The sequence below is a fragment of the Gallus gallus genome, chromosome 17 (assembly GCF_016699485.2).
Source record: "Gallus gallus isolate bGalGal1 chromosome 17, bGalGal1.mat.broiler.GRCg7b, whole genome shotgun sequence".
NCBI classification, from domain to species: Eukaryota; Metazoa; Chordata; class Aves; order Galliformes; family Phasianidae; genus Gallus; species Gallus gallus.
The window spans coordinates 2,202,346-2,230,336 of record NC_052548.1 but is presented as its reverse complement, the minus strand read 5'-3'; the positions used below and the strand labels follow the sequence as shown (position 1 = coordinate 2,230,336).

The 27,991-nt window shown below is 48.8% G+C and overlaps 2 protein-coding genes across 8 annotated transcripts; both read left to right on the top strand.

The window, feature by feature from the left end:
- Position 1: 1 nt before the first annotated feature.
- Positions 2-25,399, top strand: LRSAM1 (leucine rich repeat and sterile alpha motif containing 1). Of its 7 annotated transcripts, XM_040649220.2 has the most exons (27): positions 2-44; positions 627-686; positions 1,983-2,157; positions 2,961-3,061; positions 3,880-3,936; positions 5,562-5,606; positions 6,048-6,125; positions 6,655-6,723; positions 7,529-7,613; positions 8,781-8,902; positions 10,264-10,354; positions 11,400-11,530; positions 12,267-12,296; positions 13,198-13,320; positions 13,813-13,952; positions 14,736-14,780; positions 15,755-15,825; positions 16,588-16,687; positions 17,901-17,988; positions 18,763-18,837; positions 20,301-20,381; positions 21,784-21,879; positions 22,401-22,499; positions 23,019-23,150; positions 23,606-23,687; positions 23,958-24,106; positions 24,375-25,399. In XM_040649220.2, exons 4-27 carry the CDS (start codon positions 3,029-3,031, stop codon positions 24,498-24,500), a joined length of 2,148 nt encoding a protein of 715 aa, XP_040505154.1. In that variant the 5' UTR covers positions 2-44; positions 627-686; positions 1,983-2,157; positions 2,961-3,028; the 3' UTR covers positions 24,501-25,399. The 7 variants fall into 7 exon arrangements, with proteins under 7 accessions (XP_040505154.1, XP_015135138.2, XP_415540.4 ...); XM_015279652.4 differs by lacking the exon at positions 2,961-3,061; XM_415540.8 differs by lacking the exons at positions 627-686; positions 2,961-3,061.
- Positions 25,400-25,494: 95 nt separating this feature from the next.
- Positions 25,495-27,899, top strand: LOC112529973. The gene has a single exon (XM_025141344.3). It carries the CDS (start codon positions 26,339-26,341, stop codon positions 27,179-27,181), a length of 843 nt encoding a protein of 280 aa, XP_024997112.2. The 5' UTR covers positions 25,495-26,338; the 3' UTR covers positions 27,182-27,899.
- Positions 27,900-27,991: the final 92 nt, after the last annotated feature.

Genomic DNA, 27,991 nt, shown 5'->3' with positions numbered 1-27,991 from the left:
TGGAGGCCCCGAGACGGGACGGGGCGTCATGACAGCGGGCGGCGGTGAGCGCGGCCGGGCTGAGGAGAGGGCTGGGGGGCTTCCCGGGGCGGCGCGGAGCCGGAGGGGGACTGCTGCCGCTTCTGTCGCGTCGAGGCCGGCGGCGGTGCTGAGACTGCGGGCCGCTGTGGTGGCTGACAGGAAGGGAAGGGAGGGGAGGGGAGGGGAGGGGCGCGGGGGGGTCTCGCTGAGGGGGGTCGGCAGCTCCGCGCCCCGCAGCTCTGCGCGTTGCGGTCGGTGTTCCCACGCAGGCCCAGCTGAGGCCCGCAGGGATGCAGGGTTTGCAGGCGCCCGTGCCCGGCCGCTGCAGATGGCTCTTACAGTAACTGAAGTAAAGAAATCTAAACGACGGCTGATACAGTGTCAGCGCAGGGCAGAGCCTGTCTCTATCGGCCGGTCAGTGCTGCTCTCACCTGCAGTGCTGGGCTGTGGGCACGCAGGGCTGATGTCACACGGGGGGGGCAGCTGGGCTGTGTGCAGATCTGACATGTCTGTTTGGGGCGAGTTTAACGTTTAACCCAGCGGATAATTCTCTGATCGTTTCTCCTCGGACCCCTGGCACATTTCTGTCCCTGCCCAACCTTCAGCTTCTGCAGTTTGGGGTGAAAACTAAACTAACTGCCCACTATCCACATGGCTAATAGAAGGTACGTAGCCATAATAGAGATAGGTAAGAAAGGATAAAGGGATGCTTAAGTTCATCAGTGTTATCATTACTTTGCCGTAAGCATCTTTCTCCTGTTTCTTATCTTTTAAGTCCCCTTTTATTCCTGTCTGTGATGTCTGACCTACGTTCACGGCTCCTTGTCGTGTTACTGAATTTCCTAACTGTAATTCCTGACCATTAATTTCCCTTCTTGCTTAACCGTCTGAATTTTTACTCTGGCCTCTCCTCCTGGCTTGCTTTGGCTGGTGAGTGATGACTCCGTGGTGAGCAGTGAGTGTTACGTAGAGGGAGAACAGAGTAGGCCACAGCGAGCATTTCACAGGGTCATAGAATGTCCCAAGTTGGAAGGGACCCACAAGGATCGCAGAGCCCAACTCCCGATTTGGGTATTTAAGTCTGAACTTATTAAAAAGTTTCTCAGCAGGGAGGTTATTTTGGCTTTGTGGGCAGTAGTTAGGTGGTTGGAAAATAGGTTGGTTTTCAAAGCATGTTAAGAGCCTGACTTTAAGTGAATAGGTATTTAAGCAGAATCCTTTCGTCTCACTACATGACTAAAATAGGAAAAGCATTGCTGTGCAGCAGTTTCTGTCTAAAACGCCAATGAACCAAGCATTTTCTTAGCTTGAGATAATCCCTGCCTTAAAATCTGAGGCCATGACCTGCTACAGTGGGGCTGAGAAGCAAAGCAAGCTGAGGTTGGACGCCCTGACCCCTGAGTCTGTCTGGCGTCCCTGGCAGCAGCTGACACGGGCTGTGTGACTGCCGGAGGGGGCTCTGCTGTGGGCAGCAATTGCAGAGTCCCCTTCCAAGTCCTCTGTGTTCTGATCTACATCGGTCCTGCCTGTTTCTCTTGCCCTGCAAGGTGGAGGCTCTCAAAATTAGGAACTGTCTCATTTCTAGCCTAGATTTACTCTATAGTATTTTACAGTTGCTCATTATAGTGCCAGAGTTAATAGTTCTTGAGTTTGAGTATTTTGGTTTTGTCCCTGGTGCCTGCTTTCTTGACACAGCTTTCTTAATTCCTGTCCTGGAGTGGATGCTGTGTTTTCCTGTCTGTGCGTGTTTCCGCTTGCCTTCATTTATCTTGCACAGGAATGACAGGGCAGTCCGCCTGTCTCAGAAGTTCATTAGTGCTTCCATGACTCACGTTGACATTTCCGCTGCGGAGGTGTGACGGGCTCTGCCTGTCTGACCAAGCCAGAGGAGGGCCTAAACAAAGGCAATTGCTGCGGCAGTGATTTTTTTTTGTTTTGTTTTGTTTTGTTTCTCTTATCAGAGGACAGTTCTGTAGTCCAGGTTCCACGTGCTCCAAGAGCCATCTGCCTTTATTTGTGCTGGTAGTTTGTGCCATTCAAGCGGAGCTGTAGTCACAACTCAAGATGCCGCTTTTCTTCCGTAAGAAGAAACCCAGTGAAGATGCTCGGAAGCGCCTTGAATACCAAATGTGCCTGGTAAGCAGTGCTGATGTCTCTTCTGTTCTCTGTACCAAGTCCCAGCTACCCCATTACTGATCTCATCCAAGTTAGCAGGTTGCCTTTCTAATATACGTCAGAGAATTCCTGCCTTCCTGATCTCTTCTTGCCTTTCCCTCCACATATCCCCTCTGTGCTACTTCCTTCCCTTTCTTCTTCTATGGTTCCACATCACATCTTCCAGCCCGCCTTATGCCACCCCACATTCAGGACCTCCCATCCTTTCTCCTTTTTGCTAATTCCCTATTTTGCATCTCTCAGTTTGCTTTTCCTACCAAGGAACCTGTGACATCCCTTTCCTGGCTTTTCTTGTTGCTCTCCTTTGCTTCTTATTTCTTCTCTTTGTGCCCTTAAAATAATTAACTTGTTAGACACAGCTGGGGAGAGGGGCAGCTCAAAGACAGCTCTGGTTATACTACCTGTTTTCAGGTGGTGTCTTCAGTGAGTTTGCTAACTGTGGAGGACTGCAGACTTACTGATGAGGTGCAAGTCTCTATTCTCCTTTAGTTCTTCTTCTTTTTCTGGTGTATCCCTAGAGATTTGTCCACAGATGCGTGACATTTGGAGTGGTTCTTGTGTTCAGCAGAAATAATGTTATATCCAGAAAGAGCAGTCATTAATTCAACATCAGGTCTCAAAGATTTATTTTTCTCCTGGACTAGTCTCGGCCAGGATCATGGTAGTCAGGGTAGTAAAACGACCTGCCTTACAGCAGCTGCAGGTATAAAGCTGGCTTTCTCAAAGCATTCTTCTCTTTAATTATTTCACCTATTCTGCCATAGGAGCTGCGGACCAGTGCTGACATGGGGGATCTTCTGTGTTCTACCCTAGAGGCAGCTGCATTTTAGGAATGCTAATATTATTGCTGTTGGACATCAGTAAGGTAGTTTGGAAAGTAAGGCTTTGTTATACAGCAATAATGAAAGCAGTTTTATTTATTTGGTTTGTAGGGTTTCTGTCCGCTTCCTGTGGGGCTGGAGAGGGACAGCTAAATCTGAATACTGTAGGATTAGTTCTGTATTTCATTCTTAGCCTTGGGTCAGGTTATGCAGTTCTGAAGACTTAATGGAAGCACTATCACAGGCAGGCTTTATTGCCTAATGCAATCTTTTTTATTTAAGAAAATAGATACAATGCTACTCACAGTGAGACTTGTCCAGTGCCATTGCTGTTAGCAGCTGCATTAGATGTGGCTGATACGAACATGGAAAACCATTTTTGTCTGGAAGCAGCAAATTCTTGCAAAGTTGGCCTCCAGCAAAATACAACATCAGTTACTTTAGTTTCTGTGTACAGTTCAGAAGATCCACTGTCTGAATGAGACCTGCCAGTGGCACAGCAGGCTCCTTGAAGGCCAGCAGGGCACTAGTTCATAACAAGCATGTCTCTGGTACTTGAGAGTCCGGCTTTCCTTTTCTTTTAGCTTTCAGTTGATGTTTCAGCATGGGATATGCTTTGCTTCTTCATGCAAAAATTCATTTATTGCACAAAGAGATAATTTCTGCAGTTTGGTTTCCTGGTTGATTTGATTGCTTTAATTGTAGAAGCAAGCCCTTTGTTCCTGGCTTTCTCACTGAGTTGCATAGTTGCAGCAGAAGACACTAATTAGATTCTTTCAAGAGCAGCCAGTTGAGTAGTATAGCAAGAGTCCGTTCATTTCTTCATGTTCTAACTCTTTGGATCTGTATCTTCTCTTACCAGGCAAAAGAGGCTGGTGCTGATGATGTTCTTGACATATCCAAATGTGAACTGTTAGAGGTATGTTCTCTGGAACTTTCAATATTAGCTGATCAGTCTGCTTGTTACCAAACATCAGATTTAATATCATGTCTGTGAGCTTTGGGATGGAAATGGCCTTGTGCCTGGTCCACTTCTTCCTCTGTATGTATGTTCTCTGGCTTTCTGGTTGAGGCCTCTTCCTTATGTTGTGCTGTCCTACTTGTTGCTTCCACAGTATTTCTGTACTGGGAATCCTCTTTCATTTGACATTTGAATCCCCATTTCATTTGACAACATGGGAAGACCCTCCTTGGGAGAACCCAACCTTGGGATCTCCTGGCCTAATTTTACTAGTCATAAGGGAATGTTTATTTTTGTTTTTGCAAAAAGCTAACTATTTCTCACCATAGTGCTACAGAGTCTACTGCCTGCACTTATTTTCCTCTATAAGTGAAAATGCCTGGCTCCAGGCTGTTGATTAGTGATGAAAATCTCACTTCCAGCTTGGCTTCTGGTGTTGGAGCCAACTAAATTAGAAACGAGCTGGCTGCTGGAGCATGAGTGGTTGGTGACAGATGGATGGACCTTCAGTGGAGACAGTTTTGCAATCTGGCAGCCATGCAAACCTGCTAAGCAGAAGCCCATTCCTATTTGACTTTCAGTTTTTATTTATTGTCCTGTGTTTCTGAAGCATTTGTACCTGCATAACCTTTGTCACAGGATGTCTTTGCCACGCAGGCTAATGGGTATATCACTGCTCCTTGAAGAGAGGTTTGGGAGAGTGTAGGTGCCTACTGTGCACTATGATGCAGCTTTGTGAGACTTTGGGACGTTTTGCTCCAGGACCAGAAGCCGATGGCACCTTGTGTGTAGGTTTGTGAGCTGTGTGGGGCAGGCTGTAAGCCAGTGTGGGTAGAGGGGTGGCAGGCCCAGGGTGTGCTGTGACATAGCTCCATTCCCAGCTGTAGCTGGTCTTGGATCCTGAGCTGCTCCTTGTGGATTAGTACCATAGATCTCTGTCTTGCTGTTTCCTTTCAGCTGCTGTAGTTTTGGTAAATGAAGTGATCCATGAGATTGGTCTTAAAATTAACTCCAAAATTAAAGACAAGACAATGATTTAGCCAAAACCTGTTCCATTCTGCAGAATGGATGGTAGTGCTCAGAGCATGGGCTGAAATTGCTGGCGTATCCCTTTTCTGATTGCCCATCTCCTGCAAAGCCCAGTGTGCTCAGGTGCCCACATGAGGACACTCGGTCCTGCCTGTTGCTCACCTCTATCACTTAGCCCACTGGAGCAGGTTTGTCAAGGTTACAAAACCATATAATACATTTATATGATGTCTAACTGAAAATGTGCCTGAACTCCTGAGTCATCCGTGCATGTAGTATTAAGTCACTCAGGGTCTGGACTTCTGCCTAAGCCACGCTCTGTTCTGTGCTGTTTGCTACACTGTCATGTTGTGGAGAGCCATTGCAAGCTGCTGGCATGGAAGCTAACTAGGCAGCACTGGCATCCTGGGCCAAAACAAGTGTTAAGTAATGTTAAGTATCGTATGCATTTTCATTAAAGTTAATTACTGAGACTTTACGGGTGGATATTGTAGAAGTGCTTAGGAAAGAGTATCTTGTGAAGTCTGATGTGACCGTCTTTTAATTGTTTTTAGGTTCCATACGGGGCCTTTGCAACTTGTAAGGTCTTGCAGAAAAAGGTAATGATACAGTCCCAAAGTAGATAATTCTATTATTGTGCATGAATGTTGCTGTTGTATTTGAGAGGATTGTTTCTGACTGTTTGTTTGCTTCAGGAGAAGTTTGTCTGTGATGAATTTGGCCGTCTGTATGATACTACCTGAAGAGCAGTTTGGGCAGGACTAATCTGTTGTGTGTGCTTTAGCGCTTCTGTCGTGAAAGATGAGATGATGATTTCCATCTTGACCTAATTAATGATATTTCTCAGAAAAATTAACTGAAATTCTGTTTAATATTAAATATTTGACCTCTACAACTCATTTACTATTTCACTGTTTTAGAGGACTCTGAATAAGATGCAAAATTCTTATACAACCTCTGCAATTAAGTCTTAGCAAAAGTCTTATTCTGGACTGTGGTGCCTCTTATGCTCATGTTTCAATGGGTTTTTCCCTCCTCAGGTGCTGATTATTCATACAAATAATCTTACATCTTTAGTTCCAAAGTCCTGTAGCCTCCTGAGTCTCATAACTGTGAAGGTAACTGTGACTTTTATCAGTCATTCTAGCTGCATTAAAACACACTAGCCCCCAAAAATTCCTCCTGTCTGGCTGTTGTTACCAAAAAGTGGTAACAAAATGTGACGGCTCCATTTTGTAGATTTACAAAACCTGGTGGATCACTTGAATGTGGATGAGACTGGTGGTGGGGCCATCTGATTTTGGTCTTTCTGTGGAGCAGTTCAGCCCATGGACCTGCAGAAATATGTTTTTCTGCCAGCCTGATTTCATGGAGGTTATTTGTTCACTTGGCTCGTCCAGTTTTGTGGGACAGTTCCCGTGGTGCCACTCCTTTCCCTGGTCACCTGTTTGTTTATCAGTGTACAGAGTGCAGGGTTTTCAAAAGACCTGCAAGAGTGAAGTGCCTCTATCTCATGGAATACTTCAGACTCTTTTGAAGCCCTCTTGGGAAGAGATAATTTTCATTGCTCGATAATTCACAACCTTTCATTTTTGCATCATGACATCTTTCCCCAAGTCTGTTTGGTGAAATTATCTGTTCTTCCAGGTTCTAGATCTGCATGACAACCAGCTGGCATCGCTTCCTGCTGATATTGGTCAGCTGACATCTCTTCAGGTAAAGGATCTGCTGTATCCCAAGTGTCTGTAAATGCCATGTTAGTTAGTTAGTACTGCTGTTTGGTTTTTAGTTAAGTACAATTCAGATAGGGTCCTCAGGGTGTCAGATCTGTGTCACTGATGTGACTGTCGCTGTGCTGAGCTGGCTTGTCAGGAAGAGAGGTCAGGAGAAGAGTGTACTGAATTCTATAGTCTCTGCTTAGTGCAAGCAGTGTTGCTCCAAATAGCTCACACTGCCAAGCGAGGGCTGTGAGTGAGTAGAGCTGCAGTTTGCAATCCAGCTAATTTCCTAAAACGTTCAGGTTTTAGCATTCTCCCTGGTGGGATTTCACTCAGAGGACTCAATGCAGTGTGTCATAGTGCATTTCAGATGGTTCCTTCTGCTTTGGGGTGCAGCTCTGGATACATATCACTGTTCAGTCACCTGGTTCCTGTGTGAGCTGGGGCAGAGTGGCTGGGGAGGCAAGTATGCTTGGCTTTCCAGTTCATGCACCTGCATTTAGCACCTGCTTTGGCTGTTGTTTGCAGATGCATGCAGTAGCTAGATGTCTACTACTGTCAGGGTGTCTAGGAAATCAACTCTGTGTTTTCAGCCCATGGATCCAAACAGTATTAACAGATATACATTTTCCCCTGGCAGATGATGAAGGACTCATTGTAAAAGCATTTTTGTTTTTATAACTTAGAAAACTACTTTTAAATCACCTTCTGGGGCTGCAGAATAGTCCCAGCAGCATCGGTATAGTGAAGACCTGAGACTTGTGTAAAGAATATTTTGATTATCTTTTCTGTTAATATCTTAGGTCCTAAACCTTGAAAGGAATCTCTTAAAATGTCTTCCACAATCTATAGGGGATCTTGCCCAGCTCCAGGTCCTCAATGTGAAAGGTATGACATGTTTCTTGTTGGTGCTTGGGCAAAGCACCATTAATTTTCTGGGTTGTGTTGAGCTGCATTAGTAATTATAGCTTTTAACCAAGGCAGGCACCGAATGGTTTCCATTATGAATACTAAGGAAGAACATAGGACAGACTTGAATTCAAATAGTTGGTAAGGCAGGTGAAATCTAAGTAGAAAATAATTCCCAAAATTTCCCCAAGTTATTAGGATTAACTACGGTTGTTTGACTGCTTCTTAGCAAATGTGCACACTGTCTGCCTCAATTTTCTTCTGTGTGGTTCTTGAATGAGGACTCATGGCTCTTGAATGAGACAGTCATCATAAAATGATTCCTTTCATCCCACTGCCCCTTTTCAAAGGACAGGTTGTTGGATCATTCCTGATCTCAAGAGCTGAAAGCTTCCTTGTGTGCCTGCATGTAGCCAGCACTTCAGAACCCAGGCTGACTCACTTGTATGTTGAGGGGTGCCACGAGGGCCTGGAGGCACATATCTTCCTCCAGAAGCATGAGACTCAGAGCTGGGCACTTGGAGCCCAGTCCTATGAGCTTGTTCACTTAACCCTTCCAGGTTTGCACAGCCCTAGAACAGAGGTCACAAACATACCTTTTTAGAATACTTTTGGGCACTGTGTCATTAATCTGGGAGAAAAAAAGAGGCATTGTTATAGACAGCTGCTGCTGAAATGGGGAAGCGGATGAAGCGCAAAGAACTCAGAAGTGCAGCTCAGCTTTCAGCTGTATCTATCTGGTCTCTGACCACTAAATTTGCAGTCCCACATTCAGTTTCTTTTGTCTTGTTTCTCATCCTTACACTGAAGGGCGGAACGTCCCGTGTTACAAATATTGTCCTAATGAAGAGCAGATTGAGTCTGTTGCAGTGGCCTCAGCTGAGAAGGCTGGTTTGGCTTGCAGAAGCACTGCTGGGTCTGTGCAGCTGGGCTGTGTGCAGGTAGATCTTGAGTCCCATTTGCCTCTGTTGGCGACACAGTGCTTGGAGTCTTAGTGCACCCCATGACAACCCCATCCCTGCAGCACAGTATAGAAGATAACTCACAGGAGGCTCTTACAAGTACAGATTAGTGTTCCAGTAGATGAGCTTGCTGTTTTCTGCATCAGCAGTGCTACGTGCTACTAAATGACTTCTCACTCCATAGGCAACAAGCTGAGGGAGCTGCCTGCTACAGTGAGCGGTCTGCGGAGTTTGCGCACTCTGAATGTCAGTGAGAACCTGCTGCAGGAACTGCCAAGAGTGCTGGCTCACGTCCGCACGCTGGAGGTATGCACCCAGCCAGCCCTGTCTGCCTGCCCTGTGCTGCCTGCTTACTCTGCTGCAGGCTGCTGTCCTTCCTGCTTGCTCAGTGATAATAAGTTCAGCTTAAAAAGTGAATGTCTAGGGCTTGGATGGCACTCACTGTAGGAAACTGTAGGTAGGGTATATGTGGTTCACAGCATCCAAAATGAGTTTTGCATACTCACCTGCTTTGATCTTTTCTGATCACTTTTTGTCAAGGCTTAATCATGGCAAAAGTGATCTGCAGGGAATAAGCCTCGAGGTATTTTCAGCTGTGGCTGCTTCTGAGGGTCCAAACTGAGCCTATGGGCTCAATTTAACTCAGATAGTTTCCACTCAGGCTGGTTCTAACTGAGCAGATTGAATGTTTCTGATGAGGTTTTTGCCTCTGTTGCCTTAATAGATCTCTGACTCATTGTCAGCCTCCGTAGGTTTCTGGCTCCCTGGAGAGCACATTCAAAATGATACAAGCACCAGCATTTTTATGAGGATGTTACTTTCTGGCTGCCAAAATTTGTCAGTACTAAATTGTGCAAGTGTCAGGCAACAGAGCTGACCCAGACACCAGCACTGAGGACAGGAATAAATGCTGTCCTGTCCTGAGGACTCAACATTAGGCTTCTTTTCTGTTGTAGGCAGTCTCTGAGAGTAGGGACCTGTGCAGCTTGCTCCCTTGTGTTTGGTGAACTGGTTCCTTTCTGGGCCTTCCTGCTAAATCCTTCTCAGCGGGAGGCAGTGTGCCCTTTGTACTGCCATTCCTTCCATGCATCATGTTTAAGGGCTCCAACACACAGCAGTGTCTGTAATTGAGAAGTGCTTTGTACTTAAAGACAAAATACACGTGTCTACATGAGGGGGATATTCTACTGAGGGACCAGCTCAGAAGTTCCTAAATAAGGTACAGCTGAGTCACCACACCTCTGAAAGTTGTCAGACATCCAGCAGAAGAACAATACAGCCTTGTGTTTATGGCAGACTTCAGAGTAATGTGAAATTATCACATTGTAAGTGAAATTTTGGGAATCTGCAAGGCTAACTGGTTCTATTACCAGCAAAAGTGATCTACCTTTAATGTATTTCCCTCTTAATATTTTTTTCCTTAATAAATCCAAGAATTCAACTAGATATGGGTGACATAAATTTTCCATCCACCACTCCACCTTCTTTATGAAGTCCTAAAGAACACCAGCACTATTAACATGTTAAGAGACAGGATTCTGTGGTTTGGTTATTATGGGGTACAAATTAAATCTTGCAGTTTATTTTCCTGGGTCCCAGGCTTGAAACAGTTGGACTCTGGCTGAGCTGTGACAATAACTTGGAGCTCTGTGTGTTCTGTTTTGGAGACACTGACCCTGGATGCTTCTTCCATGACCTACCCATCACCTGATATTTGCAGTGCAGGTACAGAGTCCATTCAGCAGTTCCTCTGCAAAGGTAAGTGAGAAGAGTCTGTGGATGCTGGTGAGAACTTGCAGGGCTGTATTGTGCTCTAAGTGCTACAGCTTGTTCAAAGACTGTATTTACAAAGGACAAACATGAGGGTGGTTCTGCTTCAGGTGGTTTCTGATGCTCTGCACACAGGGCAGGCAGGTCAAGAAGTTATGTGTCAGTAAGTCTTTGCTGTCAGACAGCAACATAGGAGTCCTTCCTTGAAGTTTGCTTCTCACTATCAAACTGAAATTCAGAAAGTTTTTGTTGAAACATCTGGACAGCTGGATCAGAGACTTCCTGAGTGAAGTCCCTGCATCTCTCTGTGCTTTTGTCTTTTCCATTTGTATTTTCTCCAATGGGAGGTTTTGGATCCATCCAGATACAGCTGATGCTGCTATGGGATAAGGAGATAGACTTAGTAGGTCCCTTCTACCCTCATTTTCTATAGGGAAGGGTCAGTGGGCTAATATTTTCCTTAAAGAAATATGAAAACAGATTGAAATCTCAGAGGGAAAAATTACCAGACTGTGAGTTTATAAACACTATATTTAATACAAACAGGAAGTCCTGGCAGAGATTTTATGCAGGTGAAGTGCATTGTGCTAATGTTTGAAAGAAAAGGACTGTCAGAAGTTATTTGAATGTGAGCAAATTATCTTTTGCAGCCCCACAGAAATGAATATGTCAGTATCCATGTACAGGAAGCTTTTCCCTCTGAGTAGGTCAGCAGAGCATCAGCACAGCTCCAAGTGCTCAGTCTGTTTTTGGAGGGTATCCTCTCCAATGATTTTAGAAATGGGAGCAGCACTCTCAGCTTCTCTGCTTCCTCCCTCCGTGCTGTGTTTTAATCATCTGCCTGGTGGGAATGAGATAGCACTATCTCTTCTCACAGCTTCTTGTTGCAAGACCTGCATTAGTTCTTATACCATATATGCTTGGAGAGAGAGAGCACAGTTGGAAGCTGTCTCACACATAGGCCAGCCTTCAGCCATGCTGCCAGGAGGTCTTTAGGCACCAAATGTCTTGCTTTGCATCTGATCTCTTCCAGAGTGTGGAATTGCATACTACCCTCCCTCAGAGTACGTGCTCCCTGCACTGGAGAGTGATGGAGGAGAAACATCAGTGGATGGGGTGGACAGGACAGTGCACAAATACTTGGAGGAGGAGAGCAAGTGGCAGGTGAGGCTCCACTGCATGTAAAGTCGTGTGTGAGTTTTGGATTTGTCTTGCAGCTGATCCAGCAGATCTCACAGCACTTAGCACATCATTCCTCATCACTGCCTACCCTGTGAAACCTGTCATTTTGGAACAAGGGAGCGTCAGTACCAGAGCCAGGCATGGCATCATGGGTGTTTGTGGTTCATCTCCTCCCTGGGCAGCTGGGAATAATGTTATCATGTCTGACTCCTAGAAAATATGTTGCAGACAACTGTCTCCATCCTTGGAGATTTTCATAACTTGGCAGGACAAGGAGCAATCTGATCTGACTTTGACATTAGCGCTGTTGTGAGCAGGACATTGGAGTACAGACCTGCAGAGATCTCTTCTGATTTCAGTTTTTCCATGATTGTGCATATTTTCTGAGATATATTAATCATTATCTTGAAAAGAACAGTGCAGAAAACACCCAGTGATTCACAGCCAGGTGCTGGATATTTCCAGCCCTACCTGGGAAAGGTGAGGCTAGGCCTGTAATTATGACAAGTTATGTTAATTCTTGTGCTGTTTGGCAGCTACAGAGTACGTTTCTCTGGCCTTGGATAAACATGAATGACTGGACTTTGGGGATATGTTAACCTTAATGTGCCTTTGGTTGACATGTTTACCCAATTAAGGGAAGGTATAATGTGGGCTAACGATATCTACAAAAAATTGCTCCTAGAAGTAAATATCTCCTGATACTTTTATTTTTCAGAACAAATTCTCGGACTATGAGAAGAGGAAGGTAAGGATGAACCCCTGCAAATGCTTTGTCTGGAAAGTAGGACCACCTCTATTTCTTGTTTTCCATTCTTCTCAGCCAAAACTGAATGTTTTGAGAATGGTGACCTCGCAGAACATCCTCTAAACCCACTCAGTCCTCACTGCAGAGCACAAGTGGGAGCGTGGGGAAATTGCAGACTGTATTGTCTGCCACATACAGCTGGTGAGCTGCAGACTCTCTCACGAGTGATCAGTTCCAGTTTAAGTCAGTCCTTGTCTACAGAGTTGGATCCGGAAGCTTTTACACCAGAAAGCTTTTTGCTTGCCTCTCTGTGCTGAAAGCTCTGTTTACTTTTCACATGAGGTGGGCAGACGCAGGGCACAGCCATACTGAGCTCTGTGTAGAGGCAACACACACACATGAAATCAGTTTTTCTCACATAAGCTCCTGTCATGTGGCTCAGCCTGTCCCTTTGGCTAGACCTGCTCTTAGCTGGCTGCTTCCCTTCACTCAGTTGTCTTCAGACAGGAGTCCCCTTGCCATCTGGAGCCGAACACAACCTTAATTTTGGACTTCCCTCCTAGGGTTGAGTGTTTGTATTGGCTTGAAGCAGAAGTTCCTTCTGTTTCTGCTATATGAGTTGATGCCTTGAGGTGTTGGCTTTGTGACTATGAAGGGAATTGCAAGGAGTTGGGAGGCTGTCATAAAGAGAACAGCAACTTCTGCCTCACAATTTTTGGTTTCCTAAGGACAGAACATTTCCATCCCCTAGTAAAGCCTCCTGGCTAGTCAAAGCCTTTTGGCTTTCTCTCTTGTAGTTGTGGGGATTAATGTGCCTTGTTTTGCATTGCCAAAATTTGTTCTTACTTGAGAGGGAGCAGAGCCAACACTGCTGATTCCTGGCATCCATCTTTCTTCTCAGGAAAAAAAAATGCAGGAGAAGCTTGAATTTGAGCGGCGCTTGAACATGGGGCAAAGAGAACACGCACTGCTTGTTCAGCAGATCAACAATCAGAAGGGTGAGATACTGCAGACAGTAAGAGAGGTAGGTCTCTTCTGGGCAGGAGCTCTAATCCGTACTCGCTGAGCTAGGGCTGTGCCTGCTGCCATGGACAGACTCAGAGTGGTGTTTCACGTGTCCATGTGTGCAGAAACTTTCCTTCTAGAGGCAGCAGCTCATTCACTACACTCAGTGTTTTGCTTCTGCTTTCTCTCTTGGGTTCATTAGGAATACTGTAACAGTCATCTGACAGGTGGGAGAAGTGCTGTTTTGATTGTACAGATTGGAGCACTTTTTTTTTTTTCATCTTTCCCATCCATAATGGCTTGACTTCACAGATTCTCTACATCTCCTTGGAAGCACCTCGGAGTGAATCCCCTTTTCCTTTGTGTTTAGGCTGCTCCATCTGATGAGAATAACATCTCCCAGGAGCTGCCTGGGTCATTGCAACCAAACCCTCCATGATCTGGCCCTGTACGAGACACTACCTTTCCTAAGGTGACCATTTTCTCCTTTGGTTCTTTTACCTTGGCCTAGGATCAGATGAGACTGGAGGAGGGCCTGACAAAGCACCAGCGCCATTTGGAGGAGGAGCGCCTGAAACTGTTGCAGCAGCTGAAGCAAGCAGAGCAAGGCATTGCCAGCCGTATCCAGAAGCTGATAGAGGACAATCAGAGGTGAGGCAGTCACAGGGCATCCTGCAGTGAGCTCTGTCCACTGGGGGCTCGTATCATGCTCTGAATTGTTCATTTTGGCCTCTCTGGGTTTTAACACAACTGGTCAGTTGGGATTCTTAAGTGAAGCAGTATATCCCTTACGTGGAGTGCATGCTGCTTCTGTGGTCCCTATCCAGTCTGCAGCCTTTGGACAGAGCTAGACTGTCCCTGCAAGCCTGTGCTGGACAGACAAAGCCAGTGAAGTTGTACAGACTCCTCTGCTGTCCTTGCTGTGGACATGGTTGTTTCTTCCCTTCTCATGTGTATTAGCTACACTGAGTTTGTCTGCACTCAAGTATGTGCTCATAGATTTGCAAATAAAAATACCATTTTCCCAGCTGCCACTTCTAGCAGAACAGGACCAGCGTCTGTGGATGGAGTGTTAGTTGCTGAAGTGCCAAAATCCCACTTAAATGAAGTGGAATTTGGCACCTCAGAAGAGTATTTCACACATCTGTGCTTTTTAAGTTTTGCGGTGCTGTGGAAAAATTTGAATTCCACATGGAAGTTATATATTTGAACAGCAGTTCTTGGTGTTCCTCCTTAGTGCCCCTCTTGGAAGGTACATATTTGAGCACTGACCTGGGTCTGCTGGATCTTCTGTAGTGCTGGTGCTGATGCCAGGTTACACACCTGCTAAAGTCTGGTCTTCTGTGTGTGAGAAGCGAAGTTGTTTTCTGCTTACTGGGGGAGTAAGATGTGCTGCTTAGCCTTATGAAAACCTTTTGTTTTATCTTTATTTAGGCAAAAGCAAAGTTCAGACATTCTGAAATCCTTGGAGAATGAGAGGTGAGTAACCTTGAAATGAATTTTTCAAGAAAATGCTCAAGGAAGAGCTTTGAGGAAGAGCCTCAATTCTGAGCCCCCAGTTTGAATCCATGTTAAGTCAGAGGGGTCATTCTCTTATTTGCTGACTGAAAGGTTTCCTGCTGCTTTGACTGCAGCAGCTGGTCACTTGGAAGCAAGATAGATGTGCTTGGTTTTACCCAGTCTGGCAGTCCCTGTGGGCTAGTGATTGCACCTCCTTTTCATCTCAGAATGGTCCTAGCTAAGGAGATTGGGAACGAAACCCTGTATTCTACTATCAAGGACCAAGAGAAATCTGTTGGAAAGCAAAGTACTTATAAAAGTGGTGCGTTAATATGTATGGGAGGAATACACCAAACCCAATGCTGACATTCAGTCAACACTTTGAGCTGGCTTTGCCCCTAAAACTGGTTTTCTGCAACTCTCCTCTACTTTTATGTTGCTCCCTGCTTCCATCAAGTGTTTGTACTGTGACAGAGTAAACTGACCTGGCTGAAAAATATTCTCTTTGTATGGCAGATAGTTTTTATGTCAAACCAATTCCTGGAAGGTTAAGTGGTGGTGTGTGTAATTGTGCTGTGACAAGGACAGGTGGGAGGTGGGAGAGGAGACCAGGCTCCTGCTTTTAGTGCAGTCAGCTTTTAGTGCAGTCAGCTTTAAAGTGCTCCTCAAGCCTCAAGAGAAGGAAGCTGGCTTCCCAGACCCTTGTTAGGTCTTCTGGGATGGATTTTCCATTGTAAGAAGTAATTGTTCCCATGGTTTTGAGGAAAAATTTACTTTTTGATAGACTTCCAAGAAATTGCTGCGACTTTTGAGTCTCTGATGAGCACATGGCTTTCCTGCACAGGTTGCTTGATGAATCAGCCCAGCCTTGGGTTCTGAGCTGTGTGAGCAGGAGAGGAGTGAGATAGTGCTTCTTTGAAGGAGTGGCTGAGTTATTCTTGTTTGCTTGCTAGACTAAGGATGGAACAGCTGATGGCAATCACACAGGAGGAGACAGAGCATCTACGCAGAAGGGAAGTGGCCTGTAAGTCCAAATAACTGTTTGGGATGGTAGGTTAGGGCATTTAGAGGTGCCCTGAAAGATGATTACTGTGTGGGAGATGCTCTGCTACAGACATGTTCTTGCTGTTTGTTGCTTCATGAAGTAAGGCAGACTGGAAGGGGATAGCATTGTACACATACCATAGCTGATCAGTGCTCCCACCTGCAACTCACTGCTGATTCTCAGGTGTGAGCTGTGCCCCTGATGTAGCTAGAGTGTTTTGCACAAGCAGTCTGAGACTGAATGTAAGGCATCCTGTGTGCACACAGAGCACTTTCTATTTTAGAGGTACCAAGCAGATGTTAACTGATCGGATTCATGAGGCAGGAAGCATATTAGGAGGTAACCAACAATGCCACAAGGGAACCATTTCTGCTCATTGTGAACATGAATGGATCTGCTGGGTTTACGATGGAAATGATGTGTGTGTTATCACCCCAGGGGTGGATGGTTCACAGCAGTACAGACAGGGCTGTAGCCTGTCTAAGGCACTGATTTTGCTTCTCCAAATACTGAAGAGATGCAAGCAGAGCAGGATTTATTTATGTGATTTTCCAATAAATAGCCACAATTCTTGTAGCTGAATGAATCTCCTCGTGAATGAATGAAATGGGAAAAATGGGAACAGGCTGAAATGAGAGAAAAGGCACTATTAATTGCAAGTTACTGTAGCAGCAATGGCAGATTAGTATCTGTTCCAGAGACAAGCTTCTGATACAGACTGACAGCACTTCTGTCTCCTAGCTGCCATGCAACAAATGCTGGCTGAGAGCTACAAGAACAAGCTCATCCAAATGACCTATGAATCTCGTCGGCAAGACCTTGTCAGCCAGGCCTGCTCCAGGTATGCTGGGAGATTTCTGGGGCTGGAGATGCTGTTGTTGTAAGATCCTTTCTTGCCAGCAGTCTCTGGTGTAATTCCCATGTAAACAACCAGGAATTTCTGCAGCTGCTGGAATGCAGCAGGACAGCTCTGTGTGAGCCAGGTGACAGTGCAAATTGAAGAATCATGGTTAAATGAATCACCTTCTAACCACAAGAGTATGAAATGTTGATCATACTTTGAATTACATTGTCACATTTTTATACTGTTTACCTTACACATCCTGCAAGGTATGGAGGATGAAATCAGACTGATCTTTTTGTTATTTGGTTACTCAGTGTCAAACTGTAGCACAGAGCCTCTTAGGACTGTCTTCTAGAGGATTACGTTTCTTTTTCCATCATATTAAAAAAAATTCTAATGGAGAAGATAATAATTATGGTGCAGAACTTCTCCTAGTGGAAGCCAGAGCCTTTCATTTGTTTCACTCTTGTGGAATTTTGGTAGCTCTGCTGGACAGATTACAGAGCAGGCTGAGGTTCTTCATGGTTGGTGATACAAAGTCACATTCTGTTTCTTAAAAACAAGGCTCTGTTCTCAGATGTGGTCCTCCTTGCAGAGTCTTTGGAGAAGTGAAGCAAACTGAGAAATTAAGGGGAAAAAAATGGAACTTTTGGACTTTATTGCCCACAGAGCTATGAGAGCTTGTGACATGCAGGCTGGGATGTGTCACTCCAGGAACCAGTGTGAAAATTTCCATCTCCGTGAGCAGTGAAATTGAGCAGTGAAAATGAGCCAGGTGGAATTGAGCAGAGTTACAACAGAACAGTTGAAAATTTCACATTCTGTGATATGTGAAGGAGGCACAGAATATTAAAAACACTCTGGACTTTAAGGATTATGTGGGCACAGTTTGTGTATGTGTAGGGCACTGCTATAAATGAAGAAAATTCTAGCTCTTTTTATTTACAAGAATACGAGAAATTTAATCTGGAGGTGTCTGACAGACAGACAGAATTAACATTGTGCACCCGTGCTCTGCCCAACAGAGGGCAGTGGGTAGACACAGTCCTGCCTGCAAGTGCAGGGAATACATGACCCCGCTGTCTGGACCTTCATCAGCACAGCTTTTCCAGTGCAGATGTGCAAATTCATCACCTGAGCAGCTTGCTGGGGCAGCCACAGCCCCTGTTTGGATTTGCAGTAACTCCTTGACAAATATATTTTCTTGCAGCCTGGCTGAGATGGATCAGAAGTTCCAGCAAATCCTGGCTTGGCAACAGATGGATCAGAACAAAGCTGTTAGTCAGATCTTGCAGCAGGTAGGCAAGAGAGCAGATTGCATGCAGGGAGAGACTGAAGAAACGCAGAAGGATTCAAAAGCAGAGTTGGGAGTGACAGGGATGGGAGCAATGGTTGCAGGGCTGGGCTGTTTGCAAGAATTGTTTTATAGAACACTGTTGGTTTAACTTGGGGACAAGTGTTCTAATAAACTGGCTTTGGTATCTGAGAGAAAAATGTGTTTATACTTTAACTAGACAGCAGCTTCTCATAAAGGACAGCAGCACAGACCATGGGAAGCAAAAATGGTGTGATGATTAATACAGAGGATTTTAAGATTTGAGAGGGTTTTGAGAAGTCCTGTCCTTTTGGCACATTTCTTGGGTGACTTTGGACAAGCTGCCTGGATGCCTTTGGGAAGCATTTTCTAAACATCTTCTGCTTTTGAATACCTCATTTTGAACCCAAGACCTCTTCAGCTCATTTTTCAGAAGTGCTGGGAAGTCATGCCTCGTTGCACAGCCTGGGTACTCAGTGCTGCTGAAAATGGGAGCTGGGGTTCATATACAGCACTCAACATTTGTGTTTGAAGAACATGACTGTAACTTCTGTCATTCTGTGAGGAGGGTTTTACCTTCTGGTCAGAGATCTTTACCTTTTGGCAAGATCTAAGTCATGTTGTAATGTGGACGCTGTTCGTGCAGAGTTAGCATTGTTCATTTGTACTTGAGCCACTGCAAGGCAGCAGGGTTTCTTTAGGCCATTCACATCTGCATGAACAATCTGTGCTAAGCAGGATGTTGTCTGTCCCTTAGAGTGAGATGCAGAAAGCTGCCTTTGAAGCTCTCCAAGTGAAGAAGGATCTTATGCACAGACAGATCAGGAACCAGGTGAGTCGGCAGTAGGGGAAAGAGCAGCCAGCTCCTCATCATTTGCTGAGACCCTTCTGAGGAAGATCAAAGTGCTGTGAGCACAGAGCAGGAAGGAAACGGAGAGCTCTTGTATTGCTGAGAGCTCTGTAACAAAGCACTGTGTAGTGTGAGATAAAATACAGTTTCCCAATACCATAGGAGAGAGTATAAAGGCAGATTTTACATTTGTGGAGGTAGTAGGATTGCCATTTCTTTCGTCATCTGAAAACTGCTGTGGATGAAACGCTGGAGAGAGGTCAGTAGAGGACAGACCTGCATTGGCTCTGTAGGAGTGGTCTGCAATTGCAATTACAATTTCCTTCAGGTTTCCTCGGTAGGGCTGTTGTCTCCACATGAGTCCACTGCATTTCCATCTAGCACACTGTAACTCACCTTGAGCCATGAGTTCACCTTTTCTTTCCCATTCTCAGCCTGTCTTTCTGAGCAACGTTCTGCAAAAGGTGAAACAAAATAGTCAGGGGAAGAGCAAGAGCTGCCAGGGAGGTAGCAGTGATTGATGTGTGGAGGTGGGTAGCTGGTTTCTGACACAGTCTTCCAGTTGCTTCCCTCTCTTGATTTGACACTAGGAGGAAAGTCTCAGGTCTGGAGTTGGTAGATAAGCTCAAGAGCTTTGATATATTCAGTCACTTCATGACCAATCTTCACACTGTGCTTAAAGCCTATGCATTTTGCACAGTCAATCCAGGAGATGAATCCAACAGCCTTCCACTGCCTGAGATCAGTAAGAGCCCAGCAGTTTGCTTGCTCTTGCTTTGTAAACAAAGGGAGTTTGTTTCTTGGTACCATAGGCTGGGCCTTTTGCTACTGAAAACCATTCCACCAGCATCCTGCAGGGCAGGGGCTGTAGGTACTGCCTGCACAAAGCTTCAGTGTCAGCAGGAATTTGATGGTAGGTGGCACACAGTAAGCAGCGTGGCCTGGGGTGAACAGATAGATAGCCAGGCTGGTAGGGGAGCTGGGCTCTCTTCTTGGCTTTGCAGTGGGATCTTGGGCAGCTCACTTCACCTCTCTGTGTCTCAGTTACCCTGACTGAAAGAGCATGTATCATGATGGGAATTGCTGAAGCATCTGGGATCCATGACCGAGCTCCTAGTCCATCTGCAGTTTGAATGCTGGTGCTAAGAGGGTTTTGATAACACTTTCCAGAGTGGCTTCAGGGTTTGGCTGAACAAAGTGGTTGCACTGTGCTTCTAGACTTGAACAGAAGGTGTTTAGAGCCGAGAGTGGGAGGCAGTTCTTCAGGCATGAGACAAAGAGGAGCCCTAGAGCATGTGTCATGGTAGGGCCCTAACACGTTCCCAAACTTATGGGCAGCTCTGCAGTGTTGTCCCTCCAAGGCCAGTAGTTAGACCTCATTTTGAAACAGTGTAAATCAAAATCATTTCAAATGTCAGTAAAAAAATGTTTCATCTTCTGTTTAGATTAAATTAATAGAAACAGAGTTATTGCAGCTGACACAGCTGGAGTTAAAGAGGCAAGAACTGGACACAGAGACGCTGCAGGTATGTAGGGCTCTGGGACTGCCCCACTACCCTCTCTCTGCTCTGGGATGCAAAAGCTTCACTTGCTTCTCTGGCTTCTTGCAATTTCCAGGTGGTTTTGTGCTTAGTCAGAGGGTACTTAACCCCAGGACACCAAAAATACCTCTTTGTCATGGTAATATGGAAACACTGCTGCTACTCTTAAACTTCTTGATGAATTGCAGGAAAGAGACAAGTAACCTGGCATCCATAGAAGTGGGCAGTTGTAGGCTTGCTGGGCGGGGAAGGATTTTGTGGTCCAGTTGTTGGCTGTCCCAGAAATCCCCTGCTGAGCATCCCACGTCTTCTCACATAGTTGTGTTGTGTTTGGTTTTAAATACCCAACAACAGTGGCTGCCAGCTCTTCTCCTTCATTTCTAGGCCATGACTCCCAGGCTCTTCCACCCCACCATCCCACCATTCAATGGGTTGACTTCATCACCAGTCGCACATTGAGAAATCTCACGTTTGGCTTAAGCAGCTTGGCTTTAAATTTTGTTGATACACCTTTGCATCAGGTTTTGCCTTGTGTGCACTGTTTCCCAGTTTAGGTCACCTCTTTAGTCAGCCCAAGAAAATGAGGATGTATTCCAGTCCCCATCTGTGTGTCTGTTGGGGCACAGTATGTTTGCAGCTACACCGCTGCACACCAGGAGGGCAGACTTGAGACAGCTTCATCTGTCTGCATCCCCTCTGCTGTTTGGCGGTCTGCAGCCCAAACATTCCTGCTGCCATTAAGCCCTTATTGCTCAGGCAGTGTCCACAAAGTGCATTGGCAGAAGTGTTGCTGCAGTCGTGTTTGATACCCACTGTGCAGCAGATTGTTGCTCCTCCTGTGGGATACAGGTGCTTTAGTACTGAGCTTGGTGAATCACAGGAAAGCAGGAAGAACAACAACAACAACAAAAGCCTGAGAAAGGGAGGTGTTTGCACCAGTTATTTTTTGCAAGGTTGGTTTGGAAGAGACCAGTGCTGACAGGGTGTCCACAGCTGCTGCTGGTTGCTCCTTTGCATGTCTGCAGGCTCCTAGATGCAGTTTCAGGTGGTTCTTCGTTAAGGAGGAGAACCACAAATGCTTCTGATGCCACTGAATGAACTTTCAGTGCAGTGATGAAGAGCTGCTGCAGGCCAGCACAGCCTGGAATGTGCTGAGGATTGGCACCACTGATGAATGGTCAGTGCAGGACCAAAAGAAATAGGCTTGCCATGCCAAAGAGAGGATTGAGGCCATCTCAGCTGTGCTGTGGGGCCCATGCAGCACAGGACTTTAACATTTGCTGTGACTGTTCTGGGTATATGGTAAGTGCTTTGCTGGAAATCAGGGCATGGGTTTCCTGCAGACTTGTGGTCTGGAAAAGTGGATGCCAGAGTCCTTCTGTTGCAGGGGATGATCATGGAGCAACGCCAAGCACTTGGTTACCTGCTGCAGCAGCTGCTCAAAGAAAAGAAGCAAAGGGAAGAAGAATTGCAACAAATACTGGTAACGAAGGCCCCTAATTCTGGGCTGTAGAGGAGGAAGCACAAAGGCAGTCTGCAGGGAGAGAATCCGTAGGGATGAAGAAGAGCAGGGAGGGGCTCTGAGTGGTTGTGTCCAGACTCAAACTTCAGAAAGTGCTGATGTAAGCTCTCGGGGCATGGTTACCTCTGGTCCCTGGTGCAGTGTGAGGCACTGTCATCTGAAATGCCTGCTTCCCCCTCGTGAAAGGAAAGAATGAGCACGATCCTACTGGGTGTGTGCAAGTGGCCTTGTAATTCTGAAGACCTCTAGACTCTCCTGAACTTCAGAAGGCTGGGCTTCAGTACGCGGGGCAAAGTGAGCAGAGGGACGCAGAGTTTTAGGATGTGGGATGTGGGGGTCAAAGCGGGACCAGCCTGGCAGTCCTCTGAGCCAGCCCTACACAGCCAGGCTGCTGGTTTCCCCTCACACATACAATTCAGGCTGCTCTAAATAGCACTAACTACGTTATCTCAGGCTGTTGAGTGAATGAGTTTGTTTTTCAGTTGGAAATGGAAGCAAAGAGTGAAACCAAACAGGAGAACTACTGGCTGATCCAGTACCAGCGCCTGCTGAACCAGAAGCCACTCTCCCTGAAACTCCAGGTTGCTGCTGCGTTTAATGCTTCCCCTGTAGTGTGCACACAAACAAATTGCTCTGCTTGCAGAGGAAGTAAAATTTTGTTTCAGCCAAACCTGTGAACAGCTCCACTTGGCTGCCTTGTGCTTTACAGTGCTGAGCCAGGGACTTTGTGCTATGAAAACAGCTGTGGGGCGGCCCCAGAGAGATTGCTCTGAGCTCCGGCCATGCTGTGTGTCAGCTCAGGTTGGCAGTGCAGGTGCTGCTGCAGACATCAGCTGCCAAAATTGCTGTTTCATTCTTTCAAAACCGAGATGTGGTGAATTTCGCTCGTAAAGCATTTGGGGCCGGAGCTCCTCTGGCTGTTGGGCTTTTGAGTTTTAGTGTCTTTATGGAAGCAAAATGCTTCTAGAATGGCCTTGTTTCTGAGAGCAGGACTATGTGCATTGACTGTCCTTCTGCCAGCCGTGCGTGGTGTCAGGCAGCAGTGTGCCCCACACCTTTTCTCCAGAGCGAAGTCTGAGAGCTCGCCTTGTGTTTTGCAGGAGGAGGGCTTGGAGAAGCAGCTGGTGAACCTTTTAATCGAGCTGTCAGCTGAACAGTATGTGCCTGTCTTTGCACACCATCGAATTTCCTTGGAAATGCTCAGCACCATGACTGCCAGTGACCTGGAAAAGGTATGAGGCAGCAGATAAGCAGTACAGGGCAATGCTGCACTGTGTCTGAGCTCGTGGTTGTGCCTGCTAAGCTGTGCTCGTGGTTGTGCCCACAGCAGATCTTGCAGGACGGAGTGTTGGTGCTCCTGGTGTGCCACATCTGTGCAGGGGGAGGTGCTGATGCTACTCTGTGCCCTGTCCAAGCAGTTGACAGCTTTGCCAGAGCACATGCAGGGTGAGCTGTAACTTAGCTCTGCCTTTCAGTGTCCCTCAGATGCGCTTTGTAGCTCAACAGAGGGCACATGGGGAATTCCTCCATTCCAGCTTTGATGCCTGATGGAGATTCTTCCCTTGACATGAACAGGTCTTGCCAGCATGGCCAAAGAGTTTGCTTTCTTCTCTTGGAGATGTCTTCTTTCTCAGCCCCCTCTTTACTTTCTCATCTGGGTGCTGACAGCCCTCCTTTTGCACTGCAGATGGGCATTGCAGAGACTGGCCTGCAGCATGCCATCCTCAGACGGGCACAGGAGATCCTGGCTGTGGCGAAGATGATCCCAGGTACCAGCAGTTCTTTTCTGCCTGCTCCTTGACATGTGGTGTGGCAGCAGCAGGCATCTGAGCCTTGAATGGGGAGATCTGCAGGGCCAGATGCCTGCCTATGGGGAGTAGAGCTGTTTGAGGTTTGTGTGCCTGTGGGAGAGGCAAGGAGTGCTGCACTGTGTCACTGTTGACTCTCAGAGCACTGAGCTCCCATGGGCACGCAGCTGCTCCTGAGTGGGTGGGAAATGGAAGCTCTCCTCGAGCTCAGACCTCTGCTTGTGTTTGTAGAGCTGCTGAGGACGGAGGACGCTGAGATCCCTGCAGCTGCACAACCCAGTGCCCCTGAGGAGGAGGCCCCGAGTTCTGTGGTCCCCACCGCTCCCCTGCTGCAGTGGGATGAGAAGAAGTCAGAGTGCGTTGTCTGCATGGAGCAGGAGGTGAGAACCCAGCATGTGTGCTGCCAGAGCAGGGGTGAGTGAGGGCCAGCCGGGACGTGGCACTGGGCAGTGCTCTTCCTGAGGCCTGGTTTCACTGTGCATTCTTTGCACAGTGCAGGGGCTCAGGCTGCTGGCACTGTCTACCACTCTGACAGCTGTAGGTGTTGCCCATCATCTCCAGCTTCCTCCTGTACTTTGCCTAAGTGTGGTGGTGCTGAGATTATGGCACAACAGTACTGTTCAGGTCTTCTGCTCTCTCTTTCCACAGGCCCAGATGATTTTCCTGCCTTGTGGCCATGTGTGCTGCTGCCAGACCTGCTGCAAGCGGCTACAGACCTGTCCCCTGTGCCGCAGGGACATCACACAGCACGTCCGCATCTTCTACAGCAGCTAGGCGGGCTGGAGGAAGGCATGGCTGCCCAGCACCACCCTCATCACTCCGTCCCAGGGCAAGGCTCTTCTGTCAGTATTAAATACACTCGCACAGCATGACCAGCGCTGCCCTCTCCCTGCATGCAGCCCTGGCTGGCTGCTGGCTGCACTCAGGGCTCTCAGCAGCCCTCCACCTTCCCGGTGGCTGTCCAGCCTTTGCCTTGGGTGCTTTCTTCATCTGCATCCACCATCCAGCCTGTTTGCCCAGCCTGAGAGCACTGGGTGATGGCACCGGGTATAATGGTGCTCGCTCTTCTCTGGCTGTATATTTGCCATCGGAATTGCCTGTTGCTCAGCAGGGATGCAGTTAGTGCCATTGCTTCTGAAGCCACTGGGACCCTGCGGCTGCTCTGTTGTGGCCACGGCACTGCCCTTCTGCTCTGGTGAATTCTCCACCAGGAGGACTTGGCCGGGGACTTGTTACGCTCTGGGAGGCTGAGAGTGCCTTGCTCATGTGTTGATGCCGTAAGCACAGGGCTTCTGCTCCTGTAATCAGTGGCAGCGTGGCCGGGGGGCTGCAGAAGGAGGCAGGGCAGAGTGAGGTGCTCCCCGTCCCTCATTCTCACTGCCATTGAAGAGCAGCATCTGCAGCAGCCTCAGAACCGGTGCTCGAGGGGCAGCTCTGGCCAGAGGGCGTTCCTCATTGAGCCGTGCTGTGTGGGGGAAGCGTTCCTGCCGCAGAACGCCAGCTCTGCCTCGTGCACGTGTGTTGGCATCGGGGTTGTTCCCCACTGTCATTAATCAGTAACGATCCCAGTGGGGCTTTTAGTCTCTTGACCTTAAGTATAAAACACCGAGATAAGTCTGGTCCCGCTGCAGCCCTTTCCCCCAGGAGAAGCTATTAAAGACAACTGGTTCCTGCTGGTTGTTCGATCCCTTTTTATTGCCCCGTGCCTGGCTGTCCCAGTGGCACCTCCTCCTGGCCCAGATAAAGGCACGGAAGAATTTGGGGATTTGGACGCAGCACCGATGGCTTCCAGGCAGTTGGAGACCTCAGGGACCTCTGCTGCCGTCGTGTTCTGTTTGCTGTGCCCGGGCAGAGCATCCATGCGGCACCGCAGCCTGGAGCCGGGGCTGGCACGGGGCCGGGCGCTGCCAGGAAAGAGCGGCGGTGTGGGAGCCCTGATGAGTCGCTGTGTCCGGGGCAGCCCCGAGGCTGCGCCTCCGTTTGCATGGAGCTGTGGCTGCGGGGAACGGGCGCGTCCCTTGCAGAGCCTTTAGGACACAGCGCAGAGGGGCTCAGCCTCGCGTCCCCCTCAGCTGGCAGGGCGTGCGGCTGCTCGGCATCTCGCGGGGTGGGGATCGGAGCGGTGCCGGCTGGTTGGGCTGCGGCTCAGCGGGGCAGCAGTGGGGCTGGCGGCTCGCAGCGCTGCTCTCGCGTTGCCAGGGCCCCGCAGGGAGGAGCGCATCACGGCTGCTCTCACTGAGGTGCCAGCGGCTGCCGGCTGACTCCGGTGTTCCCAGGGTGGTGGTAATGAGTGACGAGCCCTCGGGCAAGGTCCGCCGCCTGCCCATAACGCACCGTGCCAGGAGGAGCGGGCGGGGCCGGGCTGCCCCTCATCCGCGGGGTCCGCCCCGCTCAGCCGCGCGGGGGGACGCAGTGGCAGCGCCTGGCGCTGTGAGCGACGCGCCCCGGGGGGGGGTGATGCGATGCTGAGCACTGACGGCCTCCGGGCTGCGCACGCGGGGCTCGGTGAGCTCACTGTGCAGCTAAACGACGAGAGCGACGCGTCGTGCTTAGGAAATACGTTGGATATTGTGGGTCTGTAAAGGAAAAGAAGGAAAAAAGCGTTTTGTTTCATGGACCGTGAGCAGATAACGTATCACGCGGTCACGCATTGGGGTCGGTCATCCATCCGTTACCCACCACTGGTGGGAATGCTGGCTCTGTCTCCTCCTGTCGGGGCACCCGAAGCGCCACGGCAGCCCCGGGCAGTGGAGGAGGGGCCGGACCGGCGCTGCCGGGCATCCCGGGGCCGGGCTGTAGTTCAGCCTCCGCCTTCCAGGGCACGGCCTCCACCTGCCTCCGGCCTTCAAAAGCACCCGCGGCGCCTGGCACTGCCCTGCAGCGGCATGGCGGCGGGGCCGGAGAGCGGCGGGGAGTGCGGGATCTGCTATGAGGCGTACCAGGGCGTCAGGGGCGGCCGGGCGCCCCAACGGCTGCCCTGCAGCCACTCCCTCTGCCAGAACTGCCTGCACAAGTTGGTGTGCCGCGCCGCCACTGTTGCTTTCATCAGTTGCCCCTTCTGCAGGATGGTGACGCTGATGCCCGAGATGGCCCCGGGCGGCCGCGGGATGACGGCAATCCCGGGGACCCCGCACCGCGCCCGGCTCACAGCCGGGGAGGAGGAGGAAGAGAATGAAGGCAGCGGTGCCCATTGGGCCTCGGGGCACTCCGTGGCCATGGAGGTGGCGTGCGCGGCCCACGCTCCCGTCTTTACGGTGAGCAGCATGGTGGCCCCCTGCAGCCTCCGCCGCGGCCCCGAAGCACCGGGAGCCTTCGTGCTGGGGCTGCCGGGGCGGGGGCTGCTGCTGGACTCACAGCCGCCCCTCACCTCCGTGGAGAACCTGCGCCTCGGCTTCGCCGCCGGCATCCTCATCCTCATCGTCGCCACCTTCTTCCTGCTCGTCTTCCTCAAGTAGTGACGGAGGGCTCAGGGCCAGCACTGCGGCCCCCACCGTCCCCCGCTGGGGCCCGTCTCGCCTCCAGGCAGCCAACACGGACCCACGGCGGGGTCAGGAATTCGGGCTCAGCCTCAGCGCGCGCATCGGATCCTGGTGAGGTGGGGAGAGGACGGGGGCTCCGCTTCCCACCGGATCAGCCCCGCGCTGTGGGAGCTGCAGTGCACTCAGCCGTGGCCACGCGGCACCGACGTGGGCCCCAGGGCATCAGACTTACTAAAAATTAACAGATTTCAGCGCTTTCCTTTACCCCCTGGGACCTGGCTGTGCTCACGCTGCGTTTATGACTTTCCCGGAGCCTCCAGCCATCCCAGCAGTGGGAGTCACAGCGCCCTGGAACATTCCTTGGGCTGCATCCACACATGGCATCCAGAAGCTGCCGTGGCTGCGCTCACCCGCAGTGTGCTGAGGGCGATCCACAGCGATCTGCGGTACCTCCGTGCACTTCAGGGGTCAGAGATGGGCATCACCCATCCCACGCGGCTGTGAGGACCACGGGAGATGGGATGGGAAAGGGCTGTGCTGTTTTTCTGTCGGTGAAATGTTAAACAACTTCCTGTGCTTTCTCCTCGCGCTGCTCAGAGCAGAGCCACGGCCCCCACTCTGGCTGTATGCACAGGGATGGGGCATCTGGGGAAAGGCAGCTGGGAAAGATATTAAAAATGCACATTGGTCCAGAGCTGTCTCCAGTCATTTTTCCATGCAGCTGAGGCAGAGAGAGCTGTGCAGCAAAGGGGTGCCTTCCCACGCCCAGCAGTGGCACAGGATGGG